This window comes from Lynx canadensis, chromosome E2, assembly GCF_007474595.2.
Source record: "Lynx canadensis isolate LIC74 chromosome E2, mLynCan4.pri.v2, whole genome shotgun sequence".
Lineage (NCBI taxonomy): Eukaryota > Metazoa > Chordata > Mammalia > Carnivora > Felidae > Lynx > Lynx canadensis.
The window spans coordinates 1,401,200-1,426,097 of NC_044317.1; the positions used below are offsets into that span (position 1 = coordinate 1,401,200).

Sequence of the window (24,898 nt, forward strand, 5' to 3'; positions counted from 1 at the left end):
AGGATGGCAGGTGCCGGGGCATCCTCGAGGGAGGCAGCTTGGCTCCCCTGGGACCCTCCCTCAACTGACTTCCCTAGTGCCAGCCCTGGGTGGGAGGATGGGGGCGGGAGCTCTGCAGGGCCCTGGGCTGAGCGGCCCTGTCCTGTCCAGCCCTGGTCCTCTGGGCCGGTGGGAGGGGCCTGTGCACGCCGCTGCCCGGACACGGGCTCCTGGACCTGACAAGGGCTGGTTGGGAGAGAAACTTGCCTCGAGCAGGGAGAGTGAGCCTGGGTGGATGGCAGGAAGCACCTTGGAGACCGGAAGGTCAAAGGTCAGTTTGCTTCTGTCCACCACAGGCTGCTGGGTAAAACCGTATTTGGAAGAAACAGTGCCGCTTCGAGCAAAGTTGGGAAAGGACTGATGGGGGTTTTCCAGCAGGGACACCGGGCTGCAGGGTGCCCGCAGCCACCCAGCCGCAAACCGGCAAGACGTGGTTGGGCTCTGCTTGGGTTTGGCCAAGCATCTCGCGGTCCCATCTTAGTTGTGTGGTTCTCACGGTGCCGGCACGGCACACTGGGGTGGGGGCACCTCGGTAATGAGCGCTGTAGCGACCACAGGTGCCATGTGACCCCCACTTCAGGATTTGGCCCCACCCCCCTGGGTCACAGGGGTGGCTGTGGGCCTTGGTGTCACCCCCCCCCCCCATGCCTGTGGGCTGCATCACTGTCCCTTCTCTCCCCACCAGCCTTGGCGACCACAGGGCATCTTCCCGTTAGCATCCTGGAGGGCAGCGATTACCAGGGGGTGCTGCGGCATAGACTGGCCTGGGGTCAGGTCCAGCTTGGAGGCCCACGAACCCGTGACTCTGGCTGGGGGCCTGGTCCCGGTGGGTTGGGTTGCAGGGGCGAATGGGCGCGCTCAGGGTGGCGCTCACCACCCCCACAGTGTTGGCCCCACGTGTTTCCTCCCACCCCCAAGGACCCTGTGCTCAGACAACTAGGCCGCTCCACTACGGTGCTCATCAAACTGAACTTCTTTATTAAGTGCCAATAGTCCAGGCAGGCGCGGTCCCCTGCAGCCCCCGGGCCTGGCCTGCGCCTGGCCTGCGGCGGGGCGCGAAGCGGTCTCTGTAGTGTGGCGGCCGCTCACTTCACGTGCTCGGCCGCGTGCGAGGAGCAGTAATACTTCTTGTGGGCGATGAAAGTGGACAGGCTGCTGAACCTGATGTTGCACAGGCGGCAGTACCTGTGGCTGCCGGGGGGCGCGGGCGCCGGCGTCCCCTTGCTGGGGGTCTGGACGCCCTTGTCCGAGTGGGAAGGGGGCGTCGGCGGGGGCGGCGGGTGTGGCGGCACCGCCTCGGGGGACGGGGCCGGTGGCGGGCCGGGCCGGGGGCTGCCGTCGGGGGCGCCGGGGGCCGGCTCCCGCAGCTCCTGGCCGTTGAGGCCGTCTCGTGGGGCGGCGGGCGAGGGCGTCCGGGCGCCGGCGGGCGGCTGGCCCAGCAGCAGGCCGTGCGCCAGGCGGAAGTGCTCGATGAGGTCGCCGCGGACCACGCCGTTGGGCGGGCAGTAGGGGCACACGACGGCGCTGGCGGCCGCGTCCTCGGGGGCGACGCGCAGGAGGCGCGGGGCGGCGGGGCACGAGAACTTCTTGTGCGCCAGGTAGGCCTCGAGGCTGTGGAAGCTCACGCGGCAGGCTGTGCACTCGTGGTAGTCGGCCAGGGCGGGCAGGCCGGGGGCGGGCACAGGCGCCTGGCGCCGCGGCTTCTTGCTCAGGTCGATGGGGCCGTCGGCGGCGGCGGCGGCGGCGGCGGCGGCGGCGTCGGGCCCGCTTCCGCTTCCCGGCCGGGGCGACGGCGACGCAGGCGGCTCGGGGGCGGGGCCAGAGGCGGGGGGCGGGGCGGCCGCGTGCAGCTCGTACAGCTTGCGGCGCCGGCGCGTGCGCACCGCGGCGCGGCGGGCACGGCGGGCGCGGGGGGGCGCTGGGGGTGCAGGGGGTCCCGGCGGGTGCGGGCCGGCGCGGCGGCGGGTCGTGGCGCGAAGCACAGTAGTAGCGCTTGTGCACGGTATAGGTCTCGTGGCGGCTGAAGCGGATGTTGCAGGCCTCGCACAGCGTCCGGCGGGGATCGTCGTCCTCGTCCGCCCCGCTGCCCGGGCTGGGGCTGCCCGGGCTGCCCTCCCTGCCCCGGCCGCCCCCCTCGGCCTCGGCCTCGGCCTCGGCCTCGGGTGTGGCCGCGCCCCCCGCCTCGCCCTCGCGCGCCCCGGAGCTCGGCGAGGCGCGCCCCGGGTCGGCCTCGGGGGGCGGTGGGCCGGGGGGTGCGCGGCCCGGGGCGGGGGGTGCCTTGGCCCTGCGCGCTGGGGGCGCGTCGTCAGGCGGGCGGCGGCCGGAGCAGTAGAGGCGCTTGTGCACGTAGAAGTTGTTGACGTTGTTGAAGGTGATGTCGCACTCGAAGCACGTGGCGCCCTTGGGAGCCCCCGCGAAGAGGCCGGCCTGGGCCCCCGCGCCCGCCTGCAGCCGGCTGTGTACCAGCTCCGACATCTTGGCCAGGATCTCTGAGGCCGGGGGCGCCGCGGGGAACTGCGGCAGGAAGAGCGTGCCGGCCGCCAGCCCCAGCTCGCCAGGGCCCGGACTGGAGCCGGGTGTGGGGCTGGACAGCTCGGCCTTCACCCTGGCAGGGGCAGGGCTGGGCGGTGAGGGTGTCCTCGATGCGGCGACTGGGGGCCCTGGCTCCGCCTCGGGCTCCTCGGTCGCAGCCTCTGTCTTGATGGCCCGGGGGGCCGCCGGGGGCTCGCTGCTGCCCCCGTTCTGGGGGGCCGCTCTGGCCTCTCCATTGGTGGCCTCAGCCAGAGCCTTCCTGTCCAGTCCTGGTGAGGGGGTGGGCGCCAGGCCCAGGTCGGTGGAAGCCAGGGGGCCATGGGGGGCCGTGTGCTGCTGGAAGCTGGCCAGACTGTCTGCAGGGAGACCCCATGGGCCACACTTCAGGGCTGGAGCAGGACCTACCTGGGCCAGACCTGAGGAGGGGTAGGGTGGGAAGGGCAGAGCTGGGCTGGGTAGAGGTGGTGGAGGGCCAAGGATGAAACGGACCCCCGGTTGCCGTCAGTGCCAACCCATCCCTTCCCCGTCCCCGTGGGGAACCCAGGGCCTCACCTGGGGGGAGCTTGGCAGCGGGGTGTCCGGCCCCTGGGGAGTAGATCTCCGCCTTGGAGCCCGGCTGGCAGACCATGTGGTTGGTCACCAGGTGGCTGTAGAGGATGTCCCTTGTGGTGGAGATGAAGCCACAGCTGTGGCAGACACCTGCAGGCAGGCTGTGGTATCAGGGCCCTGGGGTGGGGGCCCCCCCTCTCCCCTTCCCAGCCCCACCTACCGCTCAGCGTGTCCGTGTGCACCTTGAGGTGCCGCTCGCAGTTGGCTTTGGTGGTGAAGGCCGACAGGCAGATGAGACATACAAAGGGCCGTTCTCCTGGAACACGAGGCTGAGTGAGGGGTGGGCTCCGGGAGCCCAGCTGGCCAAGGGCTTAGGGCGTAGGGGAGGGGATGCTAAAGCCCGTCCTCCTCCGCCCCTGGTCTCCCAGGACTTTGGCAAGGGCCCAGCCCCTAGCTGACCATTCAGGTGATCACGGGGGGGGGGGGGGGGGGGCGCGTGCTTTGGGAGTGCCCTGTGGTGCGGTGGGAGGACCACATGGGCACACCTGTGGCGTGGCGGGCACCGGGCCGGAGGCAGCAGAGGAGGGCAGGGGACACGGCGGGGGGTGGGGGCTCACCGCTGTGGCTGCGCATGTGGATCTCCAGGGAGCTGGCGCTGGGGCAGCTCTTGCGGCACTGGGGGAAGGGACAGACGCGCTCGTTGGGGTAGGTCTCCTTGGGCTTCTCGTCGGCGGCCGCAGCGGGCGAGCCGGTGGTCTGGCGGCTGGCGCAGTAGTAGAGTAGGTGGGCCTGCAGGTTCCTCTCGCTCCGGTACCAGATGCCGCAGTCTTTGCAGGGGAAGACGTCTTCTGCGGGGGCGAGAGGGGGGCGCAGCCTGAGGGCCCCCCCCCCCCGGCGGCAGAGGAGGGCCGCCTGCAGTCCAGGCAAGGCAGTGCGCCTCCAGACCACGAGGGCTCTGCCCCGCCTGCCCCCCCCCCCCCCCGACATCCCAAGGAGTGAGGTTTGTGCCTGGGACCTTCCCTCCTGTCACCGCTGCCCGCTCTCCTCTGTCCCTTTGGAAACCCGGGTTGTCTTTCTGCAGATGTCCAGGATGCCGTGGACCTCGTGGGCGGGGTCTCTAACCCCCCCCAGGCTGGCGCCCGTGCTGCCTCCCAACAGTGAGCCCCCTAAGAGACCCCGGAGCCTCATCGGGTGTCCACGGAAGGGGCGTGGCCACATGCTAGTGGACCCCTGAGGGAGTGAGGCATTGCTTCCGTGGAGGACTAGGTGGGGGCGACCACGTGGAGGCAGGCAGGCGTGTGGGGCGTGAGGGGTGGTGTGGACCTGGGTGTCTGTGGAGTTCTCGCGTGTGTTCCCGTGGGCAGGTAGGAGTGGCCAGGGGCACAGGGAGCCCCCGTGCGTGAATCTTGAAGCGCTTGGGCAGGAGGGCCACAGGTGAGCGGCGGCTCAGGGTGGCCTGGGGGCTGCAGAGGAAGAGCCCCCCCCCAGCCCCCCCCCCCCAAGTGGTTTCACAGCGGTTACTGGTCAAAATTGCTTAATTGACATTTATCCCAGACAGAGGGCCTGTGACTTCTCCGTGTGTTGGAGTCTGGATCGCAGGCTGGTTTTGCGGCTCGGGAGGGTTTCCCTGACGGGTAGTTCTCAGCGTCTTTACGGCAGAATGTTCAGGAATGCCGCCTCTGCTCTGTGGCCACCTAACCCCTTGGCTCAAGACGGCTGGGGGAGGGCTCGTTCCAGGCTGGACTGCACACGTCCCTCACCCCGGCTTCTCTGAGGCTTATCCTGGGCCCACAATTAGGGCAGAACGGGGGGTGGGGGTCCTCCTCCTCCCTCCCAAGTTCACTCTGATTTGGGGGCTTCAAGGCAGCTGTGTTAGCTGAGGCGCTGGGCTGGTGGGTTTGTTCCTGCGCCCGCAGGGCCGGAGTTGGGGAGAGGGGCCGGGGCCTCAGAGGCCTGCTCAGCCCTGGTTTAGCGGGGATGGTCACAGTCTCCCTGCCCCAGGGCTGCCCTGCACACACGCCTGGTGTTTCCACCACCCTCGTTTCACAGGCGAGAACACAGGGGCCCGGAGGGGGTGGGTGTGGAACATTAAACCAGGTCTCATGGACGGTGCATTAAGGCTTTCCTAGGCCACCGTGTGGGGTGGGGGGTGTAGATGAGGGGTCTAGCCCCTGGTGGCCATACTCCTGCTGCTTCAGGGTGAGGCTCTGACACCCAGGCCACAGACCCAAGGGGAGGAAGCCCTCCCAGGGTCTGGGCCTCCCCCAGAGCCCATTGGAGCAGCCTGGACAGAGGAGAGGGGGGCTCACGCCTCAGTGCCGAGGACCCGACCGACCCTGTTGTGCCACCGTGGGCACCAAATGCCCTGGTCAGGTGGCCGTCCTGCCCCCGAGGGCCCCTTCGAGCCTCCCTTCTCCCCCGAAAGCTCGGTGTCTGGAAGGGGTCCTGCTTGCTCGTGGCCACCCTCTCTGTCGCCTGCCCCCAGTCCTCCCTCCATGAGGGCTCTGGGGGCTCGCCCCCCACCTCCCCATCCTGGGTCATTTCCACCAGCGCGCAGATGTGCCGCGGGATTGCCTGAGTCCCAGCGACGCGAGCCGCGTCCCTCCACACACTTCCTCACTCCCTGCTCGCTCAGCCCTGGCGGTTTTGGTCTGTGGCCACATCTCCATGGCCAGGACGCAGCGGACCCCCCCCCCCCCCCCCGCCCTCGGCTGGTGCCTCCTGCTCCCCACTTGTGTCCGCGGGTGCTGCCTGTCGCTGGACCTCGTCCTGCCCCCAGCCACCTCCCAGGCTCCACTTTAGCGTCCGTAAGACCTCTCAGGGTCAGGACGCTCAGAGTGGGCTCTCCTCCGGGACTCCCCACCAGGGACCGCGCCAAGCAGTGCGCAGCTGGCCGTGCACTTGGTGGCTCCCCACCGCATCTCAAGCCGCGTGGCGGGCCCCCGCCAGCCCCAACGCCCCATCTGGCCCGGGCAGCTTCCACCCCTGCTTCGAGCCGTCATCACGTTGGACTTCCTCAACAAGGTCACTTTTCCCCCCAGTTTTGCAGCTCTGCGGCTCCCCCACCCCAGCAGCCAGGGTGATTTGAAAGCAGTCGGATCAGCCCCTTTGCTAAATAAACGTTCTCTGCTGGAGACGCTTGCCTCCTGTAGGTGCTGTGCCCCGGACACGCGACGACCTTGCTGGGCTCAGCCCAAGCACCCCAATTAAGGCAGGCGCTGCCAGCCTGTGATCCTGTCCCAACTTGTGTCACAAGATGCGCCATGCTGGAGCCCACTCCCCCCCAACCCGGCCAGGCCGCCTGTGCCTCCCCGGGACCACGCGCTTCTACGTGGCCGTTGACAAGGGTGTGGAGTAAATCCTATCTGATGCTCACAACACTCTGGCTCGGTGCGTCCTGGCTGGCACCAGCCTGTGAGCAACAGCCCCCCAGGTATTCGCACCGGGTGATTCTGCCCCCAGGGGACACTTGGCCGTGTCTGGGGGTGCACGGATCCCTGGCACTGGCATCTGTGGGGCAGGGGCCAGACTGCTGGCCGGGCCCACCCCTGCCCCCGCCCCCGCCCCGGCACACCTTCTGCTCAGATCACAGCGGGAGCCGATCCTTGCGGGTCTTGAGGTCCTGGGGGTTGTCCCCGCAGTGCCGTGGAGCTGGGGTGGCGCGGTGGCATACTCACTGTTGATGACCGCCGTGGCCAGGATGGACGCCATGCCGGCCTGCTGGGGCAGGAGCTGGATGTCGGTGTGGGAGGGGGCTGGGCACTCGGGCTCGGCTGGCTCCTCCTTCACGGGGTGGCTGGGGGTGCCACGGGGCTCAGCCGCTGTGAGGAGCACACCCAGCAGTCTGCCCGCCGGCACCGGCTTGGTGACTCTGCACCACAGGGCTTCATCTGCAGGGGCAGAATCATTGGTGACGGGAGGGCCGCTGGCCACCCCTCTGAGACGCCCCACCCTCCCGCCCCCTCCCGGAGACCAGGGCTTTGAGGTCGGCGGGGCTGGGGGGGGGGGGGGGGAGTATGGATCCAAGGTTGGGGTGCGTGGCTGTGTGAGGCCAGTCTCTCTGTGATGGGGCAACTGGGCGGCTTCCCGGGCCTGCCCGCTCCGTTTTCCAGGGTGGGGGGTGGCCTGTGGGACAGGCAGCAGAGCGCCAGGGTGGCAGCCTAGCGGCAGAGGAGCCAGGAGCGGCTGTTCCCGCGGCAGCCGGCAGGGGGCAGCCTCTGCCAACGACCCAGGCTTCAGCCGGCTTACCTGTGTCCAGCTTGAGGCCACCAGGAAACCTCCCGGAGGCGCAGCCCGCCCCCCACCCCCCAGGACAGCCTTGCTCCCATCAGCACCGTGAGGATGTTGTCCTGCCTGGCAGGCAGTGGCCGCAGCCCTGCTGACCAGGCAGGCGGGGCAGGCTGAGTATACAAACGGGGGGCTGACAGCTGGCCGCCAACACCGGGCCTTCCGGTGCCTTCCGGCTGCGGTCTGGGGCCTTAGAGTATCCCTCGGCGGGAGGTGGGCTGAAGCGTGGCCCGGGTTCCCGGATGCGGCCTCGGCACCTGCGCTGTACCTCCCTCAGGCCGGGGAGGCGCCCAGGAGTGAGGGGCCGCCCGCAAGCTCAGCTGGGCTGGGGGTGTGTCCCTTGCCCTGCCCCTGACGGCCTCTGGCCCCCTCCTGAAATGAGAGCTGCCCCTGAGGACGGAGCGTGGCCTCCACTGGGAATATTCAGCAGAATGTGCTGTGTGCAGGGAGGCGACCGGAGGTGGCACCCTGGAACGTTCCGGCAAAGCGGAGACCCCGCAGGGGAATGAGAGGCCGTTTCCTAAGGTCGGGCACGCACCCCTCCCGACTCTGTGCTTCCGTCACCCTCCGCGGCCCCCGGAGCCGCCTCGTCCGCAGCGCGGAGAGAGGGGTCCTGACTGCCCTGGCAAGCGGACGACCACATCACCCTTTGCTTAGGAGTCGAACCACCCAGGCGGCAGGAGATGGAAAAGCCCGTGTCACGTCTGAGTGGCCTGAGCCCTCTGAATCGAGGGCGGGGCGGGGTGGTGGTGGTGGTGGTGGTAAGGACCCTTTGCTGCTTCCCCTCCTCCCTCCTGGGCCACTCCTTCTAGAAGGTGCATGCAGGCAAGAGCAGAAGCCCCCAGGCCCCACGTGGCTGGGTTTGAACGTGGCCTGCCTGGCCTGGGATCCTCTGCTGATCCCGGGGGTCTCCAAGGGGCCCTGAGAGCAGTCACTGCCCGGGCTCAGGAAGGACGGCCGGTCCCCGAGACCCCAGGGCTGACCTCTTGCATCAGGGCACTGGAGGCGTAGGTGGCAGCGGTGGTCTGCCCCAAGGCCCGGCCCCGAGCGGCCCAAGGAGGCCGCTTTCCCTTTAAGGGCCAGCCCAGGGCCAGCCAAGTGCCCCCGCCCCAACCGGAAGGCCACGGGGAAGCGCCAGGATACCAACCCTTCCTGTAGATCTCTGCGTTGGCTTCGGCCTCGGTCGGGGCCTGCGGCAGCATCCTCAACCAGCAGGGTTCATCCTCCAGCAGCAGGGTCAGGGCAGGGCCCTGGGGGGGGAGGGGGGCGGGAGGAGGCTCATCAGGGACAGCACGGGAAGGGCCTGGGTGGGGGTCCCGTGTGGCCCAGGGGGAAAAGCCTGAGACCAGCGGGGTGGCCAGGCCACAGCCTGCTGCCCCGTGGTCAGCACTGTGTTGCCAACAGACGCAGCAGGGAGCCGGCACTTTCCGTGCAGGGGGCACTGGGTTCTCCGGAACCAAGGCCCAGAGAGGTCAGGCCACTTGCTCAGGGTCACACAGCCAGGGAGCTGCAGAACAGGAACTCACACCCAGATCTGTGTTCTCTCCCTGCCTCCCTACCGAGGCAGGTCGCTGAGGGCCAGGGGCAGTCCGTGGGGTGTGTGGGCCAGAACGGGCCCGCACGTGGCCTGTCAGCCCGGAAGCAGGCAGTTCCCTTCTCCCACCTCGAGAAGAGGGGCGAGGGGCAAGGAAAATGGGGCACGGCTCCTGCAAGTGCCACCTCGCCCGGCCATGCCCTCTCCCCGGCTCGGTCTGCGGGCCGGGCCGCTGCAGCACCTGGAAGGAAGGAGGGCTGTGGGCTCAGCCCGGGGGGCCGCCTCTGTGGGGCCGCCCCGCACCGTCCCGGCCCTGGAGCAGGTGCACGGCCCGGGGCGGGGTGGGGGAAGGGGGCGGCCCCTGGGGCCAGGATGCAGAGGCCGGGCACGGAGGGTGGGGGCCGGTTCTGCCCTGCGAGGTTGGGGTGGCTGCGGCCACACCCAGGGCTTCAGCCCCAGGGCCGCACCCCGCCTCTGGGCTGCTCTGACCGGGGCCCCCCCCCACTCAGCCAGCAGCTCGGCGTGACGTTTGGGTATTTTTGTTGTATGCGAATAAGTGCCTTGCATTCAAAAAAGGGTGCCTCGGGACCTTGAACTGAAGAACCTGTATCACGTGCTGTCACCTGGAAATGTTGCCACCTAGACCAGGGTGGCCGTGGGCACCCCAGGCGGACACAGCAGGCGGCTGAGATGCTGCCTCTGTGTCGCGCTAGCGATGGCCTCGGAGGCACCCTCTGCAGACCGTGGGCGCCTCCCTGCCCGGGGACGACACGGGCTCCAGAGCCGAGCGTCGGGGTCCAGGCCGGGCCTCCCCCGCTGTGACCGTGGGCCCGGTAACACCCTGGAACCCGAGGAGGTCCCTCTGACCGCTCTGTCCTCTCATCCCCACCCTGTGGCAGGCTCAGGGACCCGGCGACATCAGGCCTCTGAGCCAAGCACACCTCCCGAGGCCAGGCACCTTGGCCGCTGGAGTAGCTCCGTGGCTTGGCCACGGAAAGGGCCGGTGGAGACTAGTAGCCGGACCTGGCCGGCACCTTTGCCCGCCCCCTCTGCCAACGGGTGATGTCCCTTCTGCTCGGAGCTGTGACTCAAACCACGTGTGTGCTCCAGACCCGGCCCGGTCCTGCCACCTGCTCTCGGGGTTGGGGGGCGGGTGGCCGAGGCTACCCTCTGAAGATCAGCCCCTCCAGGCCCTGGGAGGTGTCGACGTGCACGAAACCGTCCCTTCCGGCAGTGCCCGCCTGGTACAAAAGCCAGGAGCCCCTGCCCCCCCCCCCTGCTTTTGTCTTCCCCTTGGCCAGCAGGACCCAGAAGGCAGGGGGGGGGGTCCACCGGGGGCCCCAGGCCAGCAATTGCCAGCTGTCAACTTAGAGCATCTCACCCGGGGAGCCCGCTTCGGGCAGGCTGGCAGCACCCTGCTTTTAGCAGACACTCGGGGTCCCCCGGCTGCAGGACAGGACGCCGGCCGGGGGTGCCCGCCGGCTCCGAGGCTTCTGCCAGAGGTGGCCGGGGGGGGGGGGGTGGGGTGGGGACTAGCGGCCAGGTGGGGCCGCCCCTGCGGCAGGTGACCGGCGGCGTCCCGGCTGCGCTGACCTGGACAGCGGCTTGCAGCAAGGCGGGGCCGGGCCTCCTGAGTCTCTAATGAATATTAATGAGCCGAGGATGGCGAAAAAAATTAATCTGCCTGATCCTCCGATTGGCGCTGTGGTAACGATATGAAATCTAATTATTCGTCCCAATATTTCTAACCCTCAAACTGAGACTGACAGCCTCCCGGTAGGTTTAATGCTTATCGCTCGCAGGAGCAGCGTGCTCCCGGCATGATAAAAACACGCACGGCTTTGCTGACGCTGCAGAACCCTCGCTCTCCGTGTACTTCCCGGAACAGAGGCGGCCGTGCCCCGGTCCCACTGGGGCCGAGCGCCTGCGTGCTGCCGGCCGCCCCGCACGACAGGGCACCACTGCCCTGCACCGACTCCCAGGACGGTCTGGGGCTGCCCGACCTGGCCCTGTGCTCCTCCGCACTTACATGGGGACGGCTGGGGACAAGACCTTCCCTGGCCTCCCGGGGCTGCAGGGCCGGCCCCCACCCTGCCCCGCCGGCCCCCCGTGGAGGGGCGGACGCAGCACCCGGCTGCCCATTACTGGTTTTCCTCCTCCCGTTTTCCCCTCCAACTCCGAGCAGCCTTGGAACAGAAGCCCCTTTCTCTGGTGCCTGAAGGCGCTGGCCTGAGGAGGGCCCTCTTCCTGACCGACCTTGCCCTGCCCTGCCCTGCCCTGCCCACGGGCAGTGAAATGGGGTGTAATCCCGGAGGGACGGCCTGGCCCTTCTGCCAAAACCATCGGCCTGTGCTCCCGGCTGCCTTCCCTGCACAGACGCCCCCAGGCTCGGCGCCCTGTGTCCAGCTCACCCTGGACAGGCCGTGTCCGGGTTCAGGAAGACGCCCCTCCACCCACCCTGCCTGCAGCCCCTTGGGGTCCTGCCTGTCCCTCCCTCCTGGCTCCAGGACGGCCCCACCCAGCCCTGAGATAACGGGCAGCCTCTTGAAGTTCTCTGGGCGCATCTGGGACCACTCCTTGTCTCCCCCAACAAAGAGGTCAGCGTCTGGATTCTGTGCCTGCCGATAACCATCAGAAACTCTATCTCTGCCGCATCCGCTGAGGCTGTTCCCAAACCTCGCCGCGCATCTCAGGCAGCACCGTCGGGGAGGTGGGGGCCGTGCTCTGGCATGGGGAGGGGGCGGCCCAGCCCAGCGAGCCAGACCGCTCTGCACAAGGTCAGCGGGTTTGCCAGTCCCCCCGGTCACTGTAGGGCAGGTCAGTGGGAGGTCAGGGCTGGGGCGGGCCTGGGCTGGGCTCTGGCTCAGGCCCCCACCCACCTCCTTCCTTCAGCTCATCCTGACGAGTCCTGTCTCCATCCTGCTTACCCTCCCAGAGGCAACCGCCTTTCTGTCTTTGCCTCCCCCACACCCCGCGAAGAGCCCATTTCACAGATGAGGACTGAGGCCCACAGAGCTGAATGATGCCCAAGGCCATGGGAGGTGGCCGTGTGCACACAGGACTGACCCAGGGTCTGCATGATCTCTGCTTGCTTCCATCCATCCATCCATCCATCCATCCATCCATCCACCCACCCATCCATCCACCCATCCATTCTGAACATTTTTCTGGTATCTGACCGCAAATTTTAGCACTGGCTGGGTTTCGAAGCCCTGGGATGTGGCAGCCACAGCTGGACCAGGGAGGGACCTGCCCAAGGTCACACAGCAAACTAGTGCAGCAACCACTCTTGACCCGACCCCTGCCGAGCTCTGTGCACTCACTCTGTGGACTTCCTGGGGTCCCATCCCCAAAGTCTTGTGAGTGTGGAGACTGCCAGGGGAGCCACCCCGGTCCCCCCTCCCACCTGCCAGTAGCCCTGGGCCCAAGAAAACCAGCGGGGAAGGGTCGTCACACCCCACTGGTGCCCCTCTCCCTCCTTCCTCTCCAAACAGCGGAGACAAACGGCCCGGCGGCTGATAGGACGATACGGGGCGGGAGGTGCGTGGGGGAGAGAACTGGGGCCCATCAGCTGAGCTCGATAAGGGGCCCGCTGAAACGTTAGCAAAAATATTTAGACAATAACTGGAGTATCGGAAAGGCGCGCGTATCTTTAAGAAATCAATCATCACGGACGGTGTGTCTGGACACTCGGCGCCAAGGCGCAGATAGCGCCTGCTGGGGAGATAAGGGTTAATCAAGGATTTAATTCTGCAGGAGATAAAGCCCCAGCGAAAAGCAGACGAGGCTCCTTCCTCCCGCAGCTCCCCAGCAAGAACCTCAAAAGGCCACTGGCTTCCCTGGCGTTGGTCCCTCGCTCCCCTCGGACATTATCTCTCCGCCTGGAGAGAGTCTCCAGCCTCGTGCCAAGTCTCCCCGGGCCGACCTGCGCCCTGGGCCCAAGGAGGACAAAACCCTCCGAGAGGAGGCTGCGGGAGGGAGGGGAGGGCCAGGCGGGGACGTGGCTGGGGCCTGTCCTTACAGAGCCTGCAGGGGTCTGGGGTTGGGCAGACGTGGGGTGCAGCGCTCCCTCTGCTATCGGATCCCGGTCATTTTAGCGTCATTCAACCTATCGGAGCCTCAGTTTCCTCATCTGTGAAATGGGGAGCTGCCTCCTATGCTGTAGGGGAGGAAGACCAGGGCCTGTGCATGAGGATGGGCACACCTCAATGTGTGTGTGTGTTGGGGGGCGGTCTGGAGCATACACGTCCATCCTGGAAGGGACTGACTGTCCCCAGAGGAGGGACCAGAGGACAGAGGCGCAGGCCACACTCAGCCACACCCCTTTATCTTGTCATAGCTTATGAGAACTCAGAGCCCAGGATGGGGGGGCTCCCAGCCCACCTACTCGTCCTTCCAACCATTAACTGCCCCTCCGTAGCCTGTGCTCTGAAAAGTCAACTTCTGCTTGTATGCCTCCAGTGATGGGGAGCTCACTGCCTCACGAGACTGCTCTGAACACCGTAGCTTCTGTCCACTTAGTGGAACCCAAGCCAGGCGCCTTTTACGGAGCCAACATCGACCTCGGAGCTTCCGCTGCATTCTCCCTGCTTGAGCCCTGGGACAAGAGGGTCATCCGTCCCGCGGGGCGGCTGGCCACACTGCCCGCCGAGCAAGCCATGCCCTGTGCTGGGCGCCGCGTGCACATCGTCCCGTGGAATCTGCACGGCTGCCCCGGGAGCTTCACGGACAAGCCGCGGCTCTGCCCGCCCACCCTCTCCTCTGCAGGGGGGTCGGAGGGTCTGCAGGCTCAGGCCTCCGGGACCCTTCAGGGCCTCCCTGTGTCCCCACCGAGGTCCCAAAGGCTGAGGAAACAGAAGCTCAAAGAGGACAGGAGCCTGCCCGGGACCGAAACGGCTATGAGGGAGGAGACCTTGGGATGTGGACCCAACGCCACGGGGATGGTCTGGCCACGCAGCCGGGAGCCCTTGGTCCTGGGCCAGCATCCGCTTCTCTGAGCACGGCCGCTGGGCTGTGCCGGGCAGTGTGGGTGGCCCAGGGGGCCTCAGGTTGGGGGAGCTGCTCCAACCTCCTGAGGCCAGGCCCCAGCTCAAGAGCCTGACTCGGGGTGGGGTGGGGGCTGTGGACGGTGGTCTGAGGGTCTGCAGCTGGAAACTCTGCCTGCGGCCCCCCGGCCTGCCCGGCGGACACGCTGCAGGCCGAGTTCCCGGGACCCGGGTTTCTGTGGCTGAGAAACAGGGGCTCTGACTCCCAGGCTGGAGCCGGACAGGGTAGTCAGGGCGGCGTTTGACCTCGCGGTATGGGGGTCCCCTCCCAGCCGTGCCGCTGCCTGCGGACAACACGGAGGCCAGCCAGAGGCCCACACTCGGGGCCTGGGGACCAGGAGGCCCAGCACTGCGGGGCACCTGGCAGCCAGGGTGCGCCTGGTTCAGATCACACCCGAATGCAGCTTCGGGAACCAAAAAGGGCAATGGCCGCACGTTGGGTTCCTTGAGCCCGGGCTCGAGGGGACCGACCCAGGGCGCCTCCGGGCCTTTTAGACGAGTGGCAATAGGGCTCGGAGGTGTTTCTTGAGCAGTGGCACGGCCAGGCCCCTCCTGGTTCCCGTCACACCCATGCTGCCCATTCTGCTGCCCCCAACGTACTTAATCGGCCCGCACATCCGTGCCCTTTCCTGACCAAAACGTATCTATCTATTTTTAAGTAGGCTCCATACCTAATTCAGGCCCGGACTCACGACCCTGAGATTAAGACCTGAGCTGAGAACGGGGCGCCTGGGTGGTTCAGTCTGTTAAGCATCTGGCTCTCGATTGTGGCTCAGAGCACCATATCACGGTTTGTGAGTTCGAGCCCCGCGTCGGGCTCTGCGCTGTCAGCGTGGGGCCTGCTTGGGATTCTCTCTCTCTCTCTCTCTCTCTCTCTCTCTCTCTCTCTCTCCCCCTCTCTCTGCCCCTCCCCTGCTCACTCTCTCTGTCTCCCAAAATAAATAAATACACTTAAAAAAAAAAAAAAAAAAAAAAAAGACCTGAGCTGAGATCAAGAGTCGGATGGACACTTAACTGACCACGCCACCCGCTCCCCTGAAATGTATTTAAAGGGAGCCTTTGTGTCCCTGCAGGAAGACGCAAGCGACAAGACCCAGGGGGGCCACCTGGTTACAGACGGAGGTCGGAAAGCGCAGGGAGGCAAGGACACCGGGGCACCAGAGGCACCCTCGGCTGTCGTGGGGAGGACCCAGGGGAAAACGTGCATCTCGGCCTCTGCCGCAGGGGTCCCCCGGCTGCGACAGAAGCGTCTCACGTGCCCCGCCCACAAAGGCCAGGCCTGGATCCCCACTCGGTTCCTCGTTGCCTCCCCAAGTTCAAACACCAGCTTCTCCCTCTGTTTTGCCAACCTCTAGTCATCCATCAAGGGCCCACGTGAAGAACCCCTCCTCCAGGAAGCCTCCCCTGCGCTCCTTCCCGCCTTCCTGGTCCCAGTGTCTCCGGTCCCCATCTCCGACGCACCGCACACGGAGTGGCAGGTGTTCCCGGGCTGGAGTGTAGCCTGGACTCAGCTCCCGGGGCAGAGGGGGTCTGTGCCCCGGGCTGGACTCTGCCCTGCAGCTGGTGGCTGGGCTGCTGCGGCCGGGGCTCCTTACCGGTTGCACCTGCCCAGGGGACGGGGCTTTGCTCTGGATGTTCCCACGGAAGGGGCCCCAGGACAGCCCCTCGGCCAGGCTGCGTCGAGCCCGCACGCGCCTCTGCCCGTCCTGTAGCACCGGCTCCAGCTCGTCTGTGGGGAGAAACACGGGGGCTGTGAGGCGGGCCCAGTGGAGGGGACCACCCGGCGCCGCCACCCAGCCAGGTGCAGTCCCGCTCTGCAGCCCCCCAGTCCCCACGAGGAGCGGCCACGGCGGCGGCGGGGGGGGGGGGGGGCCGGGGCCTGAGATCCCCGGGGGGCCGGCCAGCCTCTGCAGCAGGCCCTTGCCTGGGAGACGGCGAGGGGCAGGACGGGGTTCCTGAGCCGCACCGGAGCAGGGGACCAGGGCTGCTCCGTTAGGACACGTGTCTCACGCAGCCCGGGGCACTGCCGGCCAGCTTTCCCGGGTCGGGGACGCGATCCCTGCTGCTTCCGCCGGAGACGGTGCAGAGCAGAGGACGTGACGTCCACGAGGCTTGCCCCCTGTCCCTCCGTACGGTCCTCCCAGCCCCGCCCCCATTGGATTGAGCCCCCCCCCCCCCCCAGATCCACAGAGCAAGCCTGTGCGGGCAGCTGTGGAAATGCGGGGCCTCGATTTCCACATCTCTGAGACGGGGACCCCAATACTTCCTTCTTCCTGGGGCTGCGCGAGGCTTGGCCGCGTGAGTCTAGCGACACCCTTAGCACAGGGTCCACAGAGGGGAAACCAAGTCAAAGCACCGAGCTCTCCCCCCAAAGGCTCAGCAAAGCCAGAATCTGCACCTGAGTGGCCCTGATGTTGGCTCCGCTCACTCCTTGCAGATCAGCAGGGACGGGTGGGGACCCTCAAATGCTGATGCCCCTGTGCCCCAACTTCAAACACCGGTTTCTTCCTCTGCCAACTTCTACTCATTCATCAAGGGGCCACCTGCTTTCTGGAAAGGTCTAGGTGCTGAGTCTTGCTACCTCTCTGCGTGGTCTCCCTGAGCCGAGGGTGTGGGCGCTCAGGGGCCGACGCCGCCCATGCCACAGGGCTGGGGGTGCAAACGCTCCGGGCTCCCGCAGCTCCCGTGGCCCAGGCGGTGGCTCCCGCGGCACTTGGTGCACGGCCCCCCCGCCGGATTCTGTTACGTTTATACAGACAGATGGGCCTCTGTTGTGAGCCCCTGAGACCGTCATTCTCACTCGGGCAGGACTGCGATTTGGCCCGGCCTCGCTGCACGGGCCACATGACTTTCCGTAGTGGCCGAATGTCGGCCCCCAGAAGATACATCCACCAGGAACCCGTGCACGTGCCCTTATTTGGAAAAAGGGTCTGTGCAGATGTGATCAAGTCAGGAGCTCAAGATGAGACCATCCCGGATTATCTGATGGGACCCTAAATCCTATGACAAATGTCCTTATAAATGACACAGAAGAGACAAGGGAAGAGGGCCCCGTGAGGACAGGCAGAGACCAGAGTGATGGGTCGGGAGGAAGCCGCACACGGGGCCCCGGGAACTGTGAGGGGCAGAAGGACCCTCCCCTGGAGCCTCCGGAGGGAGCGTGGGCCAGGCACACCTTGGCTGGGGGCTTCTGGCCCCAGCGCTGGGAGAGAGCAGATGTCTGATGTTTTAAGGCCCCAAGGTTGTACACAATTGTCAGGGCCGCCCTGGGAGACCCACGCCTGGCACGTTTCCTGCCCGCCCAGGGCCTCGGTGTCCTCCCAGGACAAGGGGCCGGGGGTGGGCGTGCCCTCAGAGTGCCGTCCCTTCCCAGATCCCACACACTCTGCCCAGGAAGTCCGGGCTGCCTTGTGCCTCGGATGCCGTCCGGGCTGCCTGGGCCCACAGAGGCTTCACGTGGCCTGGCCTGGTCCCCAAGCGAGCGCTGCGGCCGCGGCCCCACTTCCTGGAGCCCCGATCAGGCAGGCTGTGGCCTTAATGGGCCCGATTATCAGATAACTGCCAGCCTAATGGCAGAGATAACGTGTAAATACGCCAGGAGGCCCGGCTAAAACGTTCTAACTGGGTCCTTGTCTTCCCCGGGGCAGATAAGATGGCAGGGGACCAGGATGAGGCCGAGGAGGCCGGCACCCCTTTACCAGCCCCCCCCCCCCCCAGAGAGGGGGGCAGAGGCTGGCACTGTCACTTTGCAGCTCACCCATGAGGGGCCGTGTCCCTTGCAGACCCGCCCAGGACACCTGGGTCCCAGCCCAGGGCTCTGCCCACAGCCCACCCCCTCCCTGGCCCCACGGGGGCCGTCCTCAGGGGCAGGGGTGTGTCTGGCCAGCACGAAGTCACCCACCTCTGCTCAAATGCGCCTACGAAGTCGGTTGTCTGCTAACATCCCCCACACGGACAAGGATGCTGGGGCCCCAAGAGGCCACATGGCTGGCGGGAGGATGCCCCCTGGATTCTGCGCATACTGGACCTCCGGTCCCCCCTGCTGGCCAGCCCTCAGGGGACGGCATGTGTGAGGGAGGGATGGGGAGTACAGGGCCACCTAAAGGTGAGCTCGCCGGGTACTCACTTTTCCATCCACTCTTCTGTCAGGCCGTCCGATGGGTCAGAGCCCACGCGGCACGAGCCTGTGCCCCGCACCCCTGCTCCCCTACTCGTGGCGGCGGGTCAAGGGGGAATCGTCCAGAACCCCGACGCGGCCTGCCCGTATCCAGACAGCCAGAAACCGCTGGTCGGCCTGCGCGTGGGCTCTGAACAGGGATGCCCGCTTGCCTCTCTGGACCTCCCTTCTGCCGGGACCACAGACAAGACAGGGATGGTGACCGTGACTCCTGTCTTCACCTACTTCCCCTGTCAGTGTCTAGGACATCTGAAACATCCTGGCCTTGTGGGGCACCGAGCTCCCCCCTCCCCCCGACGACGCCTTCCACCCGAGGCTGACGGGCCCCCCTTCCCGTGGGAGGAAGAACTCAGGATCCAGCGCGTGGGTGGCCGGCCCGGGGGTCCCCGAGGGCAGAGGAGGCGTGGGGGCGACCTGGCTTCCCGGGCTGTCCCTGGCTGGTCACACCTGCACAGTCCTGAGGTTTCTCTCTCGGGGCCCCCAGCCCTGGCGGCGACGGAGGAAAGGGGCAGAGCCAGGGTGCCTCCGCACCCCGCCCACCGGGCACCCACAGGCAAAGAGCCATGCTCCCTAATCGGAGCCCCAGGGCCGGCAGGCCGAGCCTCCCAGATAACAGCGTGGCTGGCGTTTCCCACGGCAGCCGGTCCATCTTTGGGTATCTTGCACCGCCAGAGGGTGGGCTGGCTCCCGATAAAGGCTGCCATTCTGCATGCCTGAGGGCAGAACCCACCACTCAGGGCTTGCTGGGGGCTGGTCAAGGCCTGGGAGAGGTGAGGCGGCCAGGGAATGGGGAAACCTGGGCTGGGGATAGGGCAACGGTCACCATAATAACCCACCTCCCTGGTTCGGGGAGGCTGGTTCTGAGGGGCCGAGCATTTGCGGGGTGATGACGAAGTGCACAACCTGTGCAACTGTACCCGGTGGCCCTGGTGATGTTCAACATCCACGTGCTCAGATAACTTATTTCCAGCAAACGGTTCCTGTCCAACCCCTTGCGTAGCTGAGAGAGGGCCAAGCGGTATCAGAGCCCAGTTAGCATCCGCCAGAGACCCTCTCTGAGCAGAAGTAAACCTGCATCAGAAAACAGAGGGGAGAAGGGTACCTATTCCTGGCCCAGAGTGAATAAAAGTGTAAATGAGTGAGGGCAAGGGGCCTCAGGGGTGGGAGGCACTGAGCCGGGGGGGAGGAGCTGGCAGGAAGACGGACAGGCAGGAAAACACGGTTATTTTTAAACAGCCTCTACGACAGCCAGCCGGAGGGAGGACCCGTGGCAGCCACGGAGGCGGCTCCCAACCACACCCACAGGGACCTGGGGCCATGAGCACCCAAGCCACACCGCAGGCTCTGGCTGTAGGGGGCACAGAACCCGGGTCTCTGGAATCCTGGCTCAGCGCTCAGTCACACCCGGGGCAGGCACAGCCTCTGCCCTCTGGGTCTCTCGGGAGACGCGAGCGGTGACAGCCGTGAGGGTGGGCCAGCTGGAGCGGGCTTCCAGGTGGAGGTGTCCTCCTTCCCGGCAGCCTCCCGTGATCCCTGTTTCTTCCGGGCTCCGGAGCAGCGGGGGTGAGCGGGACAGAGGCACCAGCTCCAGCTAGGTCCTGGCCATGACCTTCCGGCTCTCCGTGCCTTGGCTTCCGTCCCCTCGGCTAGACACGAGGGTGATCCCAACACGGTTCCCGGCCCCCGCTCGGCGGGCCTCAGCCAAGGGCTTGGGACAGTTGGCAGGCAGTCCTTCCCGCCACACTGGAGTTCCTCCCCCCCGTGTACAGAGAGAGGGGTAATCGAGGCTCAGAGGGGTGAAGCTACTGGCTCAAGGCACGGGACAGGGAGGGGAGGTGTGACCCGGAGCCCCAGCCGTGCTCACGGCCAGGGCCTTGACACCCTGCTCTGGCGGGATGCAGGCGGCGGGAGCTCGTGGCGGGCCAGACCCTCCCTGTCCTGTCCTGTCCTGTCCTGTGGTCGACTCTTCCCGCCGTGTCCTCAGTTTCCCCTTCTGTCACGGTCTCCCTCCGTGGGGGTCAGGCTGTCACTACAGACACAGCATCAGGACAAAGACTCATTCATCCTGGCCAACAACCCACACACGTTATTTCCGGAACAAACACGGCGCACGGGGATTCAATTTCGCCCCCCAAGCGTCTGTGAGGAACCAGAGGAGAGGATTCAGCCTCTGCATACTTATATGATTTAAGCGTCTGCTTAGGTCTCAAAGCCCTCTGACGGCATCCCCAGGGGACAAAGGAGGCCGGCTCGGGATCCGCTTCGGGGGGCCTGGCGGAGGGGGTGGCCGGGTGACAGAACTGAGGTCTGGGCCCCAGCCCTGCCTCACGCCCCGGAGCCCTCGCGGTCAGCCTCAACCGCGTGCGCGGTGCTCGAGGAGGCCCCGGTCTCTCCGTCCCGCGGAAGCAGCCCAGAGGGCGCGGGGTCCCACGGGGGCACAGCCACCCTGCCCGGACCGGACCCGACCTCCTTTCCGACGGGAGAGCCAGGGCTCCCGCCCAGACCGTGCGGCCTCAGGGCCCACCAGGTCTCAGCCCCCCGCCCCCCCACCCCCCCACCCCAGAGGCTGGCTCGTGGCTCTGACTCGGGGCAGCCCTGCGGTGCGTGGGAGTGTCCGAGCTCGGGGGCTGCCCCTGCACCCCACCGGCTGGCTGCTCCTTCCAGGAGCCAAACTGTGCTCGTGCTGCCGGCTGGTGGCTTCCGGAGCGCAAAGTCCGGCGGCCCCGCGGGCCCCGCCCTGCACGGTGGGCTCTGGGGCCGCAGGAGGGCCCGGGGTCACCGCCAGCGCTCACCGATCTAACCCGCCCGTCGCCGGGCCCCGCCCTGTGGCTCCCACGGGCCAGCTGGCCCCAGCTTCATCGGGAGCGGCCCTATCTCAGGGATCGCGCTGTTTGCCTTTGATAAAAGTCAAAAAAAAGGGAGAGAAAAAGAGGGAGAGGGAGCGGAAGAAAGCTCCAGGGGCCGGCTGGCCCCACCCTGTGGGGTTCTAGAAGTCTCCGCGGGCGTGGGCCCAGAGCGGGGCAGGCTGGGAGGCTGTGTGTACTTCCAACACGTCCCGTACCGACATGGAAACCAGGCCCGGAGAGGGCGAGGGACTCTCTCAAGGTCACACGGCGGGCCGGGGCCGACGGGGGCGAGCGGGGCGGCGCGGGGTGAGGCGAGCCGGCCTCTGTCCCCCCCGGGCCTGGGCCCGGCTGGCACAGGCTGTCCCTCAGCGAGGAGCCAGGCAGGCCCCCTGCTCGCACGCTCGCACAGACGTGCTCCCTGGACGCCCAGGGCCTGGAGCATCGGGCTAGCGGCCTGGGCCAAGGTCACTGGCTGTGAAGGCCAGTCCCTTTTCTGCCCCCAACTGAACCCTCCTGACTGGGAAGGCCCTGAGCTCGGAGGCCGGTGAGGTGCTAGAAAGACCGAGAGGTCGGGTGGCTCCCCCTCCTGCCTCACGGGGCCACCGCCGTCTAGGCTGTCCCCACGCGGCCACTGATGCCCTCCAGGCTCTGTCCTCACGCGGCCACCGCTGTCTAAGCTGTCCCCACGCGGCCACTGTCGCCCTCCAGGCTCTGTCCCCACACGGCCACCACCATCCAGACTGTCCCCACACGGCCACCGCCACCGTCCAGGCTGTCCCCACATGGCCACCGCCACCGTCCAGACTGTCCCCACACAGCCACCACCATCCGGGCTCTGTCCCAAAATGGCCAGTGCCGCCGTCCGGGCTCTGTCCCCACACGGCCACCGCCGCCGTCCAGGCTCTGTCCCCACACGGCCACTGTCGCCATCCAGGCTCTGTCCCCACGCGGCCACTGCCGCCATCCAGGCCCTGTCCCCACATGGCCACCACCATCCAGGCTCTGTCCCAACATGGCCGCTGCCATCCAGGCTGTCCCCACGTGGCTACTACCATCCAGGCTCTGTCCCCATGCGGCCACCACCCTCCAGGCCCTGTCCCCACACGGCCACCACCACCTTCCAGGCTCTGCCCCACGTGGCCACCGCCATCCAGGCTCTGTCCCCACGTGACCACTGCCACCGTCCAGGCTCTGTCCCCACGCAGCCACTGCCATCCAGGCTGTCCCCACGTGGCCACCGCCCTCCAGGCCCTGTCCCCACGTGGCCACTGCCAACCATCCAGGCTCTGCCCCACGTGGCCACTACTGTCCAGGCCCTGTCCCCACATGACCACTGCCACCGTCCAGGCCCTGTCCCCACACGACCACCACTGCCTTCCAGGCTCTGCCCCACGCGGCCACCACCATCCAGACTGTCCCCACACGGCCACCACCGCCCTCCAGGTTCTGTCCCCATACGGCCACTGTCGCCGTCCAGGCTGTGTCCCCACACGGCCACCACTGCCCTCCAGGCCCTGTCCCCACACGGCCACCACCATCCAGGCTCTGTCCCAACATGGCCACTGCCATCCAGGCTGTCCTCACGTGGCTACTGCCGTCCAGGCTGTCCCCATGTGGCCACCGCCCTCCAGGCCCTGTCCCCACACGGCCACCACCGCCTTCCAGGCTCTGCCCCACGTGGCCACCGCCATCCAGGCTCTGTCCCCACGTGGCCACTGCCGCCATCCAGGCTCTGCCCCACGCAGCCACTGCCATCCAGGCTGCCCCCACGTGGCCACCGCCCTCCAGGCCCTGTCCCCACGTGGCCACTGCCACCATCCAGGCTCTGCCCCACGTGGCCACTACTGTCCAGGCCCTGTCCCCACATGATCACTGCCACCGTCCAGGCCCTGTCCCCACACGACCACCACTGCCTTCCAGGCTCTGCCCCACGCGGCCACCACCATCCAGACTGTCCCCACACGGCCACCGCCACTGTCCAGGCTGTCCCCACATGGCCACCGTCCTCCAGGCCCTGTCCTCACACAGCCACCGCCCTTCAGGCTCTGTCCCCACATGGGTACCGCCATCCAGGCTCTATCCCCATGTGGCCACCGCCGTCCAGGCCCTGTCCCCACACAGCCACTGCCACCAGCCAGGCTCTGTCCCCACGCAGCCACCGCCATCCAGGCTCTGTCCCCACGTGACCACTGCCGCCATCCAGGCTCTGTCCCCACGTGGCCACTGCCGCCATCCAGGCTCTGTCCCCATGCGGCCACCGCCGTCCAGGCCCTGTCCCCACACAGCCACCGCCCTCCAGGCTCTGTCCCCTCTGCAGCTTTAGCAGCTGACCACGGACCTGCCCTTCTGGAACAGAGCTGCCTTGGGGGGGGCGGGCAGGAGACTGACCCCTATCAACCCGGCTGAGCCCCGGGGGCTCGAGAGCCTGGTTTGTATCCCACCACGGCCCCCTCCCAGCTGGACGGGTCACCTCCCTCTCAGCGCTCGGCTATTCCTTACGCGAAATGGGGGTGGGGGGAAGAGTCCCCGCCTCACAGGTCAGCACAAGGCGAGGTGCATCCAGCCAGGCCGCCAGAGTCCCACGTGCCCCTCCGGGGGTCGCCTCTCCTAAGACACACGCTACCAGCGCCCGCTCTCAGCGGTGACGGAACCTCCAGCAGCACCACAGGGCCCCCAGTCCCTGCCTCTGAGCCCGCGTGCGACAGTGGGACCCAGCGGCAGCCACCGCCAGTGGCTCGCCGGGACACCCTCGGCCCTGGCGCGTTGGGAGATCTGGGGCCTGTTCCCGCCTGTTGGGAGGGCAGAGCCTGGTGACCCGGGGACACCAAGCAGGGGCCGCGTGGAAGGCCCCCTCCTGGACGGCCCTGCTCGCGTGCAATCCTCCTGTGCTCCGGCTGGAGGAGGCCGGGTCCCCATCGGCTTCTGGGAACACCTGTACCTGCTGGGGCCCATCCTGTCGGCCCGTTTTTGCTTCCTGTATACACATGGGGCCACAAGGCCAGAGGAGGGGGACTCGGGACAGGCTGAGCTGGAGGCGAGGAAGGCACGGGGCCGTGTTCCAGTGGGTCGGCGAGGTCAAAGTACACGGTGGGCGGCCAGGGGCTCCGCGGGAGGCCTGTCCCGATGCTGCCTCTCCCCAAACCCGGACACCAGCCGGAGGTGCCCACTGTCCCCTGGGACAGTGCTAAGACGCCCCCCGGGCTGCTGTCCTTCACGCCATCCCACCCTGCAGGCCCCGGGAAGCGTACGCACGCCCACAGAGACTGGGGCCCCAGGGCCAGGAGACCCAGAGCCGTGGGGCCAGCCAGCCGGCATGTGCCCTGGACCAAGCCATACCTGAATGCCACGTCGGGGAAAAAGGGGGAGAGCCTGATTCCAGCCCTCCCCGTCGCCAGTGGCCATGGCACCTTTGGGCAGACCCCACCCCATCTCAGGCCCCAGGATCCCGTCTGTGAATTATGGGGACACGGTGTTGGGGAACAACGGCGGGGTCCGTCTCCCCTTGCCAGTTGACGAAAGCAAGACTTGGAAAAGCTGAGGGACTGTCTGAGGTCACAGAGCCCAGGTCCCTCGGACCTCAACCTAGGCCGCATGGCCTCACTCACAGCGGATCTGGAACGTCAGGTGGCCGGGACACCCCTGATGCGGGATGCCGGGATGCCCCGGCGGATCTGGAAGCACGGCCGTGGCCCCATTTCACAGGTGGGAGCAGCGAGGCTGAGCGGGGCAGAAGACGATCCCTGTGTCCAGGCAGTGGCCCCACGGCATTTAGTACGGCCACGGTGGAAGGAATCACGTGACGTGTGCTGCTGTCTGCCAGGTACGACAGGGCGAGGGGGCCACGGACACACACGCGATCACCGCCTCCAAAGCAAAGTCACTTGAGGCC

At 67.2% G+C, this 24,898-nt stretch overlaps 1 protein-coding gene across 1 annotated transcript in view; it reads right to left on the bottom strand.

Annotated features, from left to right (window-relative positions):
• Positions 1 to 1,027: 1,027 nt before the first annotated feature.
• The window catches only part of ZFPM1 (zinc finger protein, FOG family member 1), a 67,510-nt gene continuing 43,639 nt past the window's right edge, over positions 1,028 to 24,898 (bottom strand). The window contains 8 exon segments of the mRNA XM_030298766.1: positions 1,028 to 1,983; positions 1,985 to 2,927; positions 3,124 to 3,270; positions 3,341 to 3,436; positions 3,738 to 3,968; positions 6,798 to 7,010; positions 8,555 to 8,657; positions 15,582 to 15,715. Coding sequence (XP_030154626.1) covers positions 1,125 to 1,983; positions 1,985 to 2,927; positions 3,124 to 3,270; positions 3,341 to 3,436; positions 3,738 to 3,968; positions 6,798 to 7,010; positions 8,555 to 8,657; positions 15,582 to 15,715 — 2,726 coding nt within the window. The 3' untranslated portion in view covers positions 1,028 to 1,124.